The 14027-nt window shown below is 43.9% G+C and overlaps 1 protein-coding gene across 8 annotated transcripts in view; it reads right to left on the bottom strand.

Moving 5' to 3' along the window:
* The window catches only part of ASPH (aspartate beta-hydroxylase), a 508516-nt gene that overhangs the window by 71336 nt on the left and 423153 nt on the right, over positions 1–14027 (bottom strand). For all 8 annotated transcript variants that reach the window (XM_029591373.1, XM_029591374.1, XM_029591372.1 and 5 more), the window contains 2 exons: positions 13828–13964; positions 42–140 (listed from right to left, as the gene is read on the bottom strand). In XM_029591373.1, coding sequence (XP_029447233.1) covers positions 42–140; positions 13828–13964 — 236 coding nt within the window. The remainder of the gene's footprint in view (positions 1–41; positions 141–13827; positions 13965–14027) is intronic.

A 14027-nucleotide genomic window follows, 5' to 3' on the forward strand; every position in this document is an offset into this window, starting at 1 on the left:
AATGTGAAGCGGAGTCAGGTAATTAGTATGCAGGTACCTACCTTCAGATAGGGAATACTCTCAGCAATCTTGTTTTCTGCTTTGAGGATGAAGCCATAATGCACTTTAGCAAAACCATCATTAGGAGCTAGAGAGAGAACCTGTAGCAAAGTGGATGAACAGTGTTGGTCATGATTTTTGTGCCGGCTTTTAAGGTGACCTTGGCATTCTCACAATTCTCAAGCTTAGCAAATTGCAGTGGATGGCAAGCGTTACGTTTAATCAGGAAAACTGGGAGGGGGGTGGATACAGGAGGGAATCAGTTTCTTCAAATGTTTTCCTTCATCTGCCATCCTTTTGCGTCTGCACACCCGGGTCTGTTTCTCATTTAAATCACCTCATTACTGTTATTGAATAAGCTGCAGCTGCTGAATCAACATCCGTTCAATTTTCAGGCTCCTAGAGCCTTTCAAATATTAATCATGAACATGAGAAGTAACAGGAAGGAAAAGGTTTTAAAAGGATTACGTAGAATTCAGACTACAGAGGAAAATCTTATTTAGGTGTTAAAGCAGAAGTCCTCGTTAAATTGCTCAAAATATCAGCTTGCCTGTTTCTTGGCTCTCTTGCCTCTTCATCTGTTCCTATTCCTGTCTCTCTATCTTTTGCCCAAATACATTAATTTTTATATTCTGGGGTCTATGCAATAACATTTTTGCTAAAAGAATTTAGAATATATGTCGGTAGAAATTTAACATGCATGTCAAAAACGTTAGCAGGTAGATGCAAAAATATTATCTCCAGAGCATGAACATAATAGCAGCATGCATGTTAATTCAAAGTATGCATGCATGCTACCTGCCCCTGGAAATCCACTGTGCTGACCAGCCTGAAGCGAAATGAACAGTTAGCACAGGGAATTTCTTCTCCCCCTGAAGGAATCTGCCTTCTACCTCCTCCATCACCTGATACTCCCTGTCATCCATCAGACACCAACCCTCCTAATTTCCATGCGCCTCCCCCCCCCCCCCCCCCCGAGCTCCCTCCAACTCTCCCCAAGAAGAAGCATTCACAATCCACTCACTCTCTGAAATGAGGACTTACCATTCTGGATAGAAGCCATCTTTATGCACCCAGGGGATGAGAGCCCTCCTGCCACACCACTGCAGTTCCTGAATGATGCCACTAGGTGGTGCTCCATCTATCATGTGATGAAATGCTGCTTGGCAACCTCATTCATCAGCTGCAGTAGAGTGGCTAGGAGGGCTCTCCTGATTATGCTGCCCATGAAGATAGGGGACCCTCTGGATTTGTAAGTCTCATTCTGCAGGAGTGTACGTGTGTTTGAGTGATGGGGGTGGGGGGGGTGTCAGGGTTTCTAGTGGGGAAAGAAGGATATAGGAAAGGGCTTGAGGGGTGAGGATGGAGGAAACTTCCTCTGGGATGGATATCAGAGTAACATAGGAAATGACTACAGACAAAGACCCAAATGGCCTACCCAGTCTGTCCAGCTTTCAGGGAAGGGAAATCAGATGGTGCTAACAGAGGGGAGGGAGCAGATTGTTTAGTGCTAGGGAGGGGAGGGCAGATTGTCATCAGGACAGCAGGAGTTCAGGGGGAGAGGAAATTCCGTGTGGCAACTGGAACTTTCACTTCTGGGTGGATAACATTTGAGATTTCCAGAGGCAGCTAAACGTTTTAGGCCTTTGTGCACATGGTAAAGATTTCAGCTTCGAGGCAAATAGCAGGTGGAGAAAAGTATACTATGCCAATTTCAGCGAACATGCTAAAGCCTCATTTGCATGTAATATCCTTCCATTTACAAACACATACGTAGCCTCTATCTCAGTCAGCTTCTTGGGCACAGGGTCACACAGTGAAGGCCACGGACCACACAAGGCCCCATAACCTTCTTTGCCTGCTGGTGGAACGGAGCCTGGCTATGCCACCAGTGGCTCTCATTGGCACTGTTGGCCTGCCTTTTCTTCTTCAGCTAGCGGGGCCTGGCCTTCCCATCAACAGATTTTTTCAGTGCCAGCTGCGAGCCTGCCTCTTCTCCTGCTAGTGGGAGCTGGCCTCCCTGACAGCAGATTTTGCCAGCCTTTCTGTGCACCAATGCATTCAAAAATAAACAACAACACTCTGTCGGCAGGCCAGATCTGACTGTACCAATGAAAAGCATGGAGGGCCATCAAAATTAGCTCGGCAGGCCGAATGCGGACTGTGGGCTATATTTTTGGGATTCCCTGCTGTGAAGGGATAAGGCCTTCTAAATGTCCTCTGTAAGGAAAGAAACCTACACACCTTCAGCCCTATTCTAAGGCTGACTCTGACTCTCTCACTGCATCACAGGGGTGCAGCCTTTTTTATTCAGACTTACAACCCTTTCCCAAAGGGGGTTGGTAAACTACATTAATGCACTTCACTACCTTGACCTCCCATATAGGGGCTGGTCTGCATAGAGAACTCAGACTCATACTGCTAGCAAGCTGACTTTGTGAAGCCATTAATGCCATACCACTAAAGGGAAACCTGTGCTAATAAGAGGTAGAAGTGCATCATAAGTATGTGCTAATTTCTGCATGTACAAACTAATATCATCCAAACCTGAATTAAGTGTGCATGCTACCTTTAACACACGCTAAGCAGCATAGGCCCCTTTTTTTTTCTTTGTTAGGTCAATTTTCAAAGAGATTTGGTTGGCTAACTAAGAACTTAACCAATTGAATAAAAGCTTTTCAAAATGAACTGGGCTAACCTATGAAATTTAGCCACTCAAATTTTGGCCGAGCCTAGGGGTGTGGTTAGGTTAAGTTAGTGGGAGAAAGTTAGACCATTACCCCTCCCAAGTTAGGACCCCCCTCCAAAGTCACTTGAACTGCCCCCAACGTAGAGAAGACTCACTCTAGTAGGGTATGGGAGGAGAGTCATGTGGGAAGTGGTGTATGAAAATCATGGGAATGAGAGGGGGCAGAGTGTCTCTTAGGCTTTTTTTTTTTTTTTAATGCTTTTTCCATTGCTGGGAGGGAGGGATGCAGAAAAGAGATCACAGGTTGGCCTTATTTTTATTTTAAGATTATGCATTTATAAGAAGGAGGTGGCAGACAATGATTACAGGCTAGAAGGGTTTTGTTCTTTTTTAAGGCTTATGGAGTGCCAGGAGGGGGGATCGTGGCCTTGTTTTGAATTTTTTTAGGGGGGTAGGAGGGCATCGTTCTTAGCAGGCTAGTGCCTGATTTTCTGCACTGATCAGTTAAGTTTGGGTGGGGAACACAGCTTACTAAATCTAACCAGTTAAATTTTGATTGGCTAGATTTAGTGAAAATTCAACTTAAAACCTTGTCAGTTAGGTTCAGCTATTTCCTAAAGATAACAATTAAAATTCTTACTCGCTCACTGGGTCCTTCAATATCTACCTCTATATTATTCTTTAGAATAAAACGATTCCTCAGGAATCCTTCCCCCTGCATTAAAACAAGCTTCCATCCAACCTCAGTTGAAAAAGATTAATGCGGACCCAAATGACCTGGTTCTGTAAACCAGCTACAAGACTTTCTAAACAACAATAGCATCCTAGACCAATACCAATTTGGTTTTCACCAAAAACACAGTACAGAACTGATAACAAGACCAAGTCTAGATATTATATAGCAAGGATTTGACAACGGGGAAAGCTTCTTGTTGGTGTTTTTGGATTTATCAACAGCTTTAGACACTATAGATCATGCAATATTAAGAATACATCTGAGACAAATCGGAATTACAGGATCTCTTCTATAATGGTTTAAGTCATATTTCTATGACAAAGTACAAGTTAAATATAACTCCCAGTCATCACCCTGGTATCAAATTGAAACAGGAGTACCTCAAGGTTGTTTAACATTTACCTATGTCCACACTTAAGCTTCTCTCTGGCTTGAACTACATTTTCACATCTATGTTGATGGTATACAGTTTTTCTTTCTGGTTTCATCAGACTTTACTATCACTTTTGGCCTAATCACTATATAGCTAACTGCAATCAAGATATGGCTTTCTCATAACCAACTGGCTTTAAATATCTCCAAAACAGAAGCAAGAACCTAAATCTATCACCTCCTCCTATCTTTACTTTTCACTCACAGAATATTCCAATTTCAATTCTTGCAAAAAACCTAGGAGTAACGTTTGATAGATTCCTCTTATTTAATACTCACATAAAAAGAGGTAATTCAAAAATCTTATTGGAACCTAAGAATGCTACACAGGCTCAAACCATATCTAGACCCATGAGATTATCACATCATACTCCAAGCTCTAGCAATAAAAATTATTGATTACTGCAATTCAGTGTATCTGAGCTTTCCTTGTTACACCCTGAAATCTGTGAATATTTGTGAATATTAACAGGGACCAGTAGATCCAAAGGTATCAGCCCAGTTTTGTGTGCCTTAGACTGGCTCCCAGTCAAGCAATGGGAAATGTTTTTTAAAGTATTCGAGAGAAGTAAACTATTGGGGTATATTATTTAGTGTGTTTGTGCTTTTAATAGTCAGCAAGGCAGTTAATAAACAGAAGTTAGTGTGTTTATTTTTTAACATTTTCGACTTCCCGTGATGACGTCACCAGCAAGGAAGCCGGGAGTCTGAAGGGCCCAGGCTCCCCACGGTGAGATTTTGGGGCACTGTAGAAGCCGAATGAATGCAGCCGGGGCGATATGTAATAAAGCACGGCAAGACCAGGCCAAAATGGCGGCCGCTGCCGCGACTCGCCCCCACTAAACAGCCTAATCTTGCGCTCCGAATGGCGTTTTGTGATGATTCTGCCTGGCAGGGCCTCTGCCGGCCGACTGCCTCTGAAGAAGGACTGCTGCAGCGCTGACGGTAACAGGTGGCCGTGACTGTTGGCGAGCAGGGCAGAGTAAGAAATAACATGGCCAAAATGTATTTATTTATTTAGGGTTTTTATATACCGACATTCATCAGGGATATCACATCGGTTTACAGTAAACGTTAAACTGCACATAATATGCGCTTGACAAATAACAAGAGAACAGGTACATATGAAGCAATTAACAGAATACATGCCTAAATGCCTAAATGAAATATGTATGAGACAAAGCAGTTGAATATAAAGGTAACTTATGTACAGAGCAGTAGGATTATTTACAATCAATTACAAGGCTATTCAATATGGGGATATCTTAAGAGAGAGTGTAGATGGACATCTTAAGAGAGTGTAGATGGCGGCCGATGGAGTGAGCTTCCTCTATTAAATATCTCCCTTGGGGAGACAAAGTGCAGCTTTGCCGTGCGGGATAGTGGACATTCTTCGAGGTGATCTCTCCATCTTTCATCCGCCTCAATTAACTGTTTTTGTGACCAAACTTTATTATTACCTGGCGGGGAGAATATTGTGGATAAACACCGGAATGTTTGGGGAAGGCTCATGGCGACCCGCCTTATAAAAAAGGACAAAGTCCAAGAGCAGCCTAAACTGGCTGACCCGATGCCAGGTGAGGAGGCGGGGCTACCTGACCCGATGCTGATCGGAACGCTGGCTGGAACTTACTAACATTTCTAATAAACTCACTGAGCTGGCCGTGGCAATTACGGGGTTTGAACTGCGCTATACAGACCTGGAGCAAAGAGTTTCTGATCTCCAAGATAGCCATCGCGATTTGGAGACCGATCTTCAGCAGCTGAAAGCTAAAACGGTGAAGCAGGAAGAGAGGCTTGAAGACCTGGAAAACAGGTCCAGGTGCTCTAATATTCGGCTGGTAGGACTGCCCGAGTTCCTGAATGAGAGAGACCTGGCCCCGACGCTGGAAACCTGGCTCACTCGGGAATTAACCCTCACGCTGCAGTTAAGACTGCTCCATCTTGAGAGGGCACATAGACTGGGGCCCAGAAAGGATAGTCAGCTTAAGACCAGGGTAGTTATAGCTAAGTTGCTCAATTTTGCCCACAAGGTAGAAATTATGCGGGCCCTGCGAACAGGGAAGGAGCTCCAGTACGAAAACCAGAAGGTCTTGATATTTCAAGATTTTTCAGCACAGCTCTCTCAGCAGCAAAGGAAAATGGCTCCCTATTGTTCAAAACTTTATGCTCTGGGTAAGAGACCTCATTTGGTCTATCCTGCTCGTATCAGGTTGTCAATGGAGCAAGGAGCCCGCTGGCTGGAGACCGAGACGCAGCATTTTCTTACCACCCAAGAAGCTAACGGCAAGAGAGCGGGATCATCAATTCCACCGGCCGCACCTTCCTTGAGGAGTACCGATAGGGCTGGAAGCCCTCGGCTAGTTTTACGGCTACACCTTGTACCACTTTTGTCCCTGTTCTTAGGAGCCACCCTCAGTTGGCTGCTGACTGGCACAGTCCTCTATTTTTGTTCCTATGGATGGCTATGCTACAATTTAGCCCGAGTCAGCTTGTAGTTGTTACGGCCCTTGGATACTACTGTTTCTCCTTTCTTTTTGCAGGCCGTATCCAGAATTCTACGGTTGCGTGTTTGTTGTTCTGAAAATTCACTTTAAGCTGTTACCTGTTGCAGCAATGGTTTTTTGTTTTTTTTGTTTTTTTTTTTTTTGGGGGGGGGATGTCTGCGTTATCCATCTCCTATTAGCAGATAGCTAAGTGGGAATCCGGGAGGAGATTGAACATCAGGGGGGGACTGGGGAAGGGGAGGTAGGGGGGATACTATGGTATTGGTTAAAGTATTATTGTCAATCTGGATCGTTCAGGTCGTCGGAACAGATTCCTAAGCCACGGCTTGTATTCGGCTGTTGGTGTGGAGGTCCTAGCTGGGACGGCCTCCATGTCATACACATGGCTATACTAATTCTGGTAAGGGCCTACTCCCAGTTCCATGGTTCAGGGTAGATACCGAGTGATTACCTGGAAAGTAAGTGGCATAAATTCTCCTATTAAACGAACAAAAATTCTTAGGTCGCTTAAAAGGCAGTCTGCAGATATAGTGATGCTGCAGGAGATGCATCTGAATGATCAAGAGCATCTGAAATTATGACAGCGATGGGTTGGTAAGGTGTATTTTGCTTCTGCTTCTACTTATTTGGCTGGGGTGGCAATTCTTATTAATAACCGACTCCCCCTGCACGTGACCAAAGAAATTAAGGACCCTAAAGGGAGGTATCTTATCCTGGTCACTGAACATCAGGGGGTGATTACTGTGTACTGTAATGTCTATGCCCCCAATAGCCCAGAATTAGGCTTTTTCAGGACCATTTACACTCAATTTCTCCCCTATCTGACACATACAATAATTTTGGGAGGGGACTTGAATTCCTTGAGAGACCCACAGGTTGACAAGCAGTCAACCAGTCAAGCCCGCGCTCCCTTGGATAATGGGATTTTCTTTTTGAAGTGTATGCTCCACTTAACTGATGCCTGGTGCACCTTACACCCTATGGAGCGGGAGTATACTCATATATCCAGGGTTCACGATTCTAAGTCTCGGCTTGATTATATTTTAATCAGTACTCATCATTTTCCCTAAGCTTCGGGAGACTGGGATAGAAATGATTCACATATCAGACCACGCTCCAGTCTGGGCCGAATTTGATGCGGCATTAACTCCACCAACTCAGTATGTGTGGCGATATCCTTATTATTTAGTTGATGATGCCAAATTTCAACCCCACCTGAGAGATAAGTGGACTGAATATCAGGAAAATAATCAAGGCCATATGGAGGACCCTATTCTTTTTTGGTATACGGCGAAGGCGGGCCTGAGGGGGGAGATTATTGCCTATGTAGTAAAGCGGCGAAAATTGTTGGATAGGAATTTAATTCTCCTGACAGCCAAATTGAACCAGGCAAAGAGGGTCTTAGCAAATGCGAACACTCGTAAAAATAAGGAGGCCTATCTCACCTTACAGGGTGAGGTGAATTATTTACTTCATCAGCGGGTGAAAAAAAGGCCTTCTTTATTATCAATACAGACTTTTCCAATATGGTAATAAATCGGGTAAGTTGCTTTCTAATTTAATTAGAGGTCAGAGAGCCCCCCGTCATGTTTTGGCACTGCGTACTGCCTCTGGACAGACATTAACAACTACCCCAGATATATTGCAGCGCTTCCGCGCTTACTATCAGCACTTATATACTACCGGAAGCTCTGATACTTCCGCTAGTGAAGCATTTTCAGCCCCCCTAGAACTTCCACGCCTAACACAGGACCAGTAGCCCCATAACTGAAGACGAGGTAAGGGTTGCCATTCGAAACATGAAGCGACATAAGGCTCCAGGACCTAATGGCTATATAGCGGAGTTTTTTAAATGCCTCAGTGATTACCTCACTCCTCCCCTGACCAGGGCATATAACACCTTAATTCAGGTGGGACAATTTCCCAGTCATACCAACCTGGCTCATATTACACTCATCCCCAATCCTAGGAAGGACCCGATGTTAGTATCGTCATACTGGCCCATATCCCTATTAAATGTTGAACAGAAACTGTTAGCAAAAATTCTAGATGACCGGTTGGCTACCCTCCTTCCCCAGTTGGTACAGTCAGGGCAGGTGGGCTTTGTGAGGAAGCGTTACAGGCTTACTAATATCAGGAAAATCCTCACTTGAACTTTGTGGCCACATGGGCGAACCTTGCTTGGCAGTCAACTTTGATGCTGAAAAGGCTTTTGATACGGTGGAATGGAACCATCTTTTATCCACCATTAGTCGGGCGGGGATCACTGGTTTCTTTTTTGATGCCGTGTGTCTTTCATACACCAACCCAGAGGAGATTATCTTGGTCAATGGTAATCAGTCGGACCCATTTGTACTGAAGCAAGATACGAGGCAGGGCTGCTCCCTGTCTCCTCTTCTATTTGTACTGCAATTAGAACAGTGCTTCATGCTATCCAGCTTAATAAACACGTAAAGGGCCTGCGTTTTCAACAGGAAACTGTTAAGTATGCCGCATTTGCGGATGATATTTTAGTATTCTTGACAGATCCTCCCTGGTCTCTGAAAGCCTTGCTATATTTGTTTGAAGAATTCGGGTCCTTCTCAGGCTTGAAATTGAACCCTGACAAATCTGAAGACTTGGGTTTCCCCGATACGTTGAAAACTAGTTGGGATGGTTTATTTCCACTGGCCTGGGCGGAGGGAAAAATTAAATATTTGGAGTTGTTTATCCCTACAGAACTTTCCAAATTGTATCAATATAATATCACTCCCTTGCTTCAACAGATACAAGATAAGCTGAGAGCCTGGGCGCAGTTACCTTTATCTCTTAATGGGAGAAACAACTTGTTTAAAATGACCATACTCCCCAAATGGTTGTATGTTTTTCAAAAACTACCCCTGCTCCTTAAATGGCCGGACCTACAGTTGCTAGAGACGGCGTTACGGCGCTTCCTTTGGCAAAATAAAAAGGCTCGTATCTCCCTTACACAATTACAGGATAAATGGGGAGGTGGTGGTCTGAGTGTCCCAGACCTTGGTGTCTAAAATCTGGCCTGCAATATGTGCATTATTAGAGAGTGGCTCCTGGGTCAATCCTATTTTGTGAATTTATCTGTTGAAAACACAGTTGTGGACCTGTTGGACCTTCGTTATGTTTTACAATGTCCAACTGCTAACTATACTCCACCACCGGGGCTCAGGGTCCTTATGCCCCTATTCAGTGTACTTGGACCAGAGTTATGAAGGTCTTGGGATTACCGACAGTCTGCACATACTTATTGCCGCTTAGGGGTAATTCTGATTTTACTCCAGGAACACAATCAGTGGGTTTTCAAATTTGGCAGGCTAAGGGGGTAGACCAATTGGGACAGGTCCTTGATCCGACGGGCACCCTGCTGCCGCTCTCTGATCTTGCATGGCCTAGGCCAACAGTACTACTTTACTTACTACCAGCTGCAACACTATATAAAGTCCTTGGATGCAAGGTTCTTACAACTGCAGGTCTTTCTCACCTTAGAAGTAGTGTTTGGGCTCAGCAAGGTTCACCCACCATCCTTGTCCTATTACTATAAGCAGTTGAAGGGTCGCACCGGTTGTGATCCTCTCCCTTGGTTGGTTGAGAAATGGAATGGTGAGGGAAATTTTGGGCTTACTAGCTCCCTGTTGAAGGGAAATGCAGCATAAGTTTCTTTGGAGGGCCCATACGTCTACTGTTGCAACTTTTCATTCCCACATTGTAAACTCTCCTCTCGGTGTGAAATGTAGGCGGGAAGCTGGGTTCCTTACTCATTTATTTTGGGCCTGCATCTATATTAAATGCTTTTGGGCTCGAATTACCAGCTATTTAACTGATTTGGTGTATGCTCTTATTTCACTCTCTCCCTGACTTCAGCATTTAGGTCAAGTCAGAAAATGGTGGCTGGTCCGAATAAATGAACTGAACTTCTATTGAATAGTACAAATGTAGAAATCTTCTATAACCGGAGAATTCATAGAGCAGCACTTTACGAGTCATCCTGAGAAGTCCCTGAGCCAGCAATTCAGCGAAATGTGTGCACGTCGGATTCCAGACTCTGGAACCTTATCAGCTTGAGCAAAAGGGAAGTACAGTCCTTTCAAATTTTATGAAAAAGTTTTCCAAAAACAACAAGAAAAATTGAAAAACCATTTAATTATAAGAAAAGGTGTTTTGGACCAATGATTAAGAAAAGTCCCTATCACATGGTAGGAGCAATGGACGGCCCGCACCATTTTGGCTCCTACCATGTGATAGGGGCCGTCCAATGGCACAGATAGCCTCTGTCACATGGTAAGGGCAAAGGGCTAACAGCGCCATTTTTAATAGTGGCAGCCGACGGCCCGAGAGCGGGAGATCTCTCCTGGGACCCCCGCTGGACCACCAGGTACTTTAGAGAAATTTGTTTGGGGGTTGGGAGGGTGGGGGATTCTAAATAATTCGATTTAAAAGGTTGGGGTGGGTTTGGGGGTTGTTTTTCTGTGTGCTCTTTCTTCCCGCCCCCCCCCCCCCCAAAAAAAAAACGATAAGAAAACCACATGAAAATTTTGTGGGGTTTTCCTATCACTTTCGGGGACCCCCCCCCCCCCCCGATACCTGACAGATGAGAAAATATCGCACAATATTTTCATCCGTCAGAAAAACGATTCACATCCCTAATAAGCAAGGGACACTTTGTTCTTTTAATTGCAACACCATCTCACGCAATCTGTCTCCAAACAGGTTATGCCCCTTACAAGAGAGGTCAGCCAGCTTCTCATGGACATTGTCTCTTATGGCACTTGCTCTGAGCCAGGCAATTATACAGGCTGCTATGGTGACTGCTGACATTCTTGCAGAAGTGTCAAATTCATCATAGACTGTTCTGAGCAGATGTTGTAAGCCTTCTTCTATGTCTGACTTTATTTGAGTTTGCGTTTGTCCATCTACACTAGAGGGAATTTCTGATTATAAGCCTTGCAAACACTCATATAGTTACTAAGAAATAAAGAATTGGTATTTCTGAATCCTGGAATTCAGCATAGCACCTTGGAACATGTTCTTCCCAAAATTGTCTAGGTACTTGCTGTCTCTACCTGGTGGTGTCTTAGAGTACAGTCTTGTTTTCTTCACTTTTTTCATTGCCTATTCAATGACTACCAAAGCATGTGCTCCATAGTGGGCAGACTTATGTATCCTAAATTTTAAATCCATCTTCCTGGAAACAGCAGGATTTGAGAAAGGTGAAGTCCAGGATTTATCCAAAATGTCCTCTAACACTGCATGTGGAGGAAGGGCTGTAGGCTCTGATGGAATATCGAAGATCTTTAATATTCCATACACTTCCACTCTCAGATCTGGTAGCCTTTTTGTTTCAATTTTTAGGAAGGACCCTACCTTTTCTATGAATTTTGAATAAGTTAAGTCTTTGGAAGGTGAAGACAGTTTGGGCATTCCTTCTGGTGGATCTGAAGGTATCCTTGTAGATGGAGGTGCTGGCGGAGAGGCAGGGGCATTTAGTTCTCCTTCTGAGCCCATCGGACTAACATCTTGTATAGTGGTTTCCTCTGCCCCTTCATCTACTGGGGGTGGGGGGGGGGGGAGAGTAGCAACCTTGTAGAGATGTTGTCTTCAGACTCGTGTGAAGGAATCTCTTCATGAGAGGAGTCTGGCATTTATGCAAAACGTTGGTCAGAATATCTGAGATTTGAGACATTGCCTGCGAGGCTGCTTTCCTTCCCTTGGGTAGGGAAGTATGGCAGTCTGTCCCTGCAACTTTAGATGGGGGTTTCCTTGGCAATGCTGCCAGCAGGATGGCGAAGACTGGTGCTCTTTTTGAGATTGATCGTACATGAGGCTCTTGGCAGGATTTATGTCACCTTATCAAGAGCTCCTGCAATTGAGGTCATTCACTTTTACTTTTTGACACCTGTGATAGACCTGAGTATATACTGCCTCTTGACGAGGGAGAGGAAGTATCTTCTGAGGACATCTACTTTGCAATGACAACTACCCCCTTTTAGTTGTTCTTCATCTTTAGACGCTTTGATGGCATTGAAGAAGAGTGTACAGACTGAGTGTTCATCCTTCTGCTAACCTTAGACACATGCGCGGTCTCTAACTGTGTCGGTGTTTGAACTAGTTTCGGACGATGCACTGCTTCATGCGTCGTTGGTCTTCTGGCGTCGTACGCTTTGATGCGTCTTGAGTCAGTCTACTCAATGCCCCATGCTTCAGATGACTTGGTTTTCCAAGCGTTGATCGATTCGACGCTTCATGCATCAAACGAGTAGACGCGTCATGCATTGAAAGAGTAGATGCATCATGCATCGACCATCCCTCTGAGCCGTATGTGTCGTGCTTATTCTTCTTTAACTCCACCGGTACTGCTGAGAGGTTTTGTGATGCATTAAGGTGTTTTGGGGGTTTATCTCCCGAACCCTTTCTGCTCATGTCTTTTTTAGGAGTCTTGAGCCAGTTGCACTTTGGCTGGGGTTCCAACAAAGAAGATGATCTATCTGGTACCGACTTTTTGGATTTCTGAATAGGCAAGCATTGTGAGGAATGATGGATAGGAGCCTGATGGGTCGCTCCTCAGTCATTCCACATTGGTAGAATTTAAATCCTGGTGCCTTTGGAGCCATTGTAGAACTTAAAAGTACTTTTTGGGGGTACACAACTGTGTGGAAAAAGTCAAGAATAGAAGAAAAAAAGAGAGAAGGGCATGAGAGAACGTTAGCTGTGACTGTGAGCTGCGTGGGAGAAACGAAAACTGATGAGAGGAGGGAAATTGCATGGGAAGAGCTGTGCAGGTACACAGAGCACAGCCCTGTATACTTTGGGAAAGTTCCGCATTGGGCCGCCAGGAGGACGACCCAGAGAGCATGGCTAATTCAGTCTGCTTATTTGTGGGAAAACAGTGCCATGTATCCACCACCCTTTCTGTGAAGAAATATTTTCTAATAATATACCTGAGTCTACTTACTGAGTTTCACATCATAATCTCTTGCTCAAGAACATCTTACATGTGCATAATATAAAAGCACTTATAAAAAAAGCTAATATTGATCTTTCTCATTGACTTTTACCTGACATATAATTTAAGTAATAAAAATTATCCTTTCTTTAGGATAAACTACAGCTAAGAAAATAAAACCCTTTTTAAGGTTGTAAAAGTTCAATACATTGAAAATAAGAACCTTGCTTAGTGTTCCACTAAAACTTACCCAATTATCATTATTATTAATTAGACCAGGTAGAGCACATAAAATAATTTTTATAAGCTTGTGAACTGCAAAATAGAGCATAGTAATATGACATATAAACCTACTAGTGATATAAATCATTTCTTTTCACTTGAGATCTGTTACTAGGTCATGACACTTTAGAGCAAGAAGATGAATTACTAGAATTAACTTCTTATTGAGGAAGTAAAAACTGAAATTCACCTCTTCATAGACCATCTTGGCATTACTGTTATCTCCCAACAGGAGATATCCCACCCCAAGGTCATTCCTGAGCGAGATATCATCAGGGAAAAGCTGCACAAGTCTCTGAAGTGTGACCAAGGAACCCCGCATGCGACCTGAAACCATGAAAGAAATTACAAAAGGAATTAAAAAGTAATAATGATGCTTTGTCAACAGAA

The sequence above is a fragment of the Rhinatrema bivittatum genome, chromosome 2, assembly GCF_901001135.1.
Source record: "Rhinatrema bivittatum chromosome 2, aRhiBiv1.1, whole genome shotgun sequence".
NCBI lineage: Eukaryota > Metazoa > Chordata > Amphibia > Gymnophiona > Rhinatrematidae > Rhinatrema > Rhinatrema bivittatum.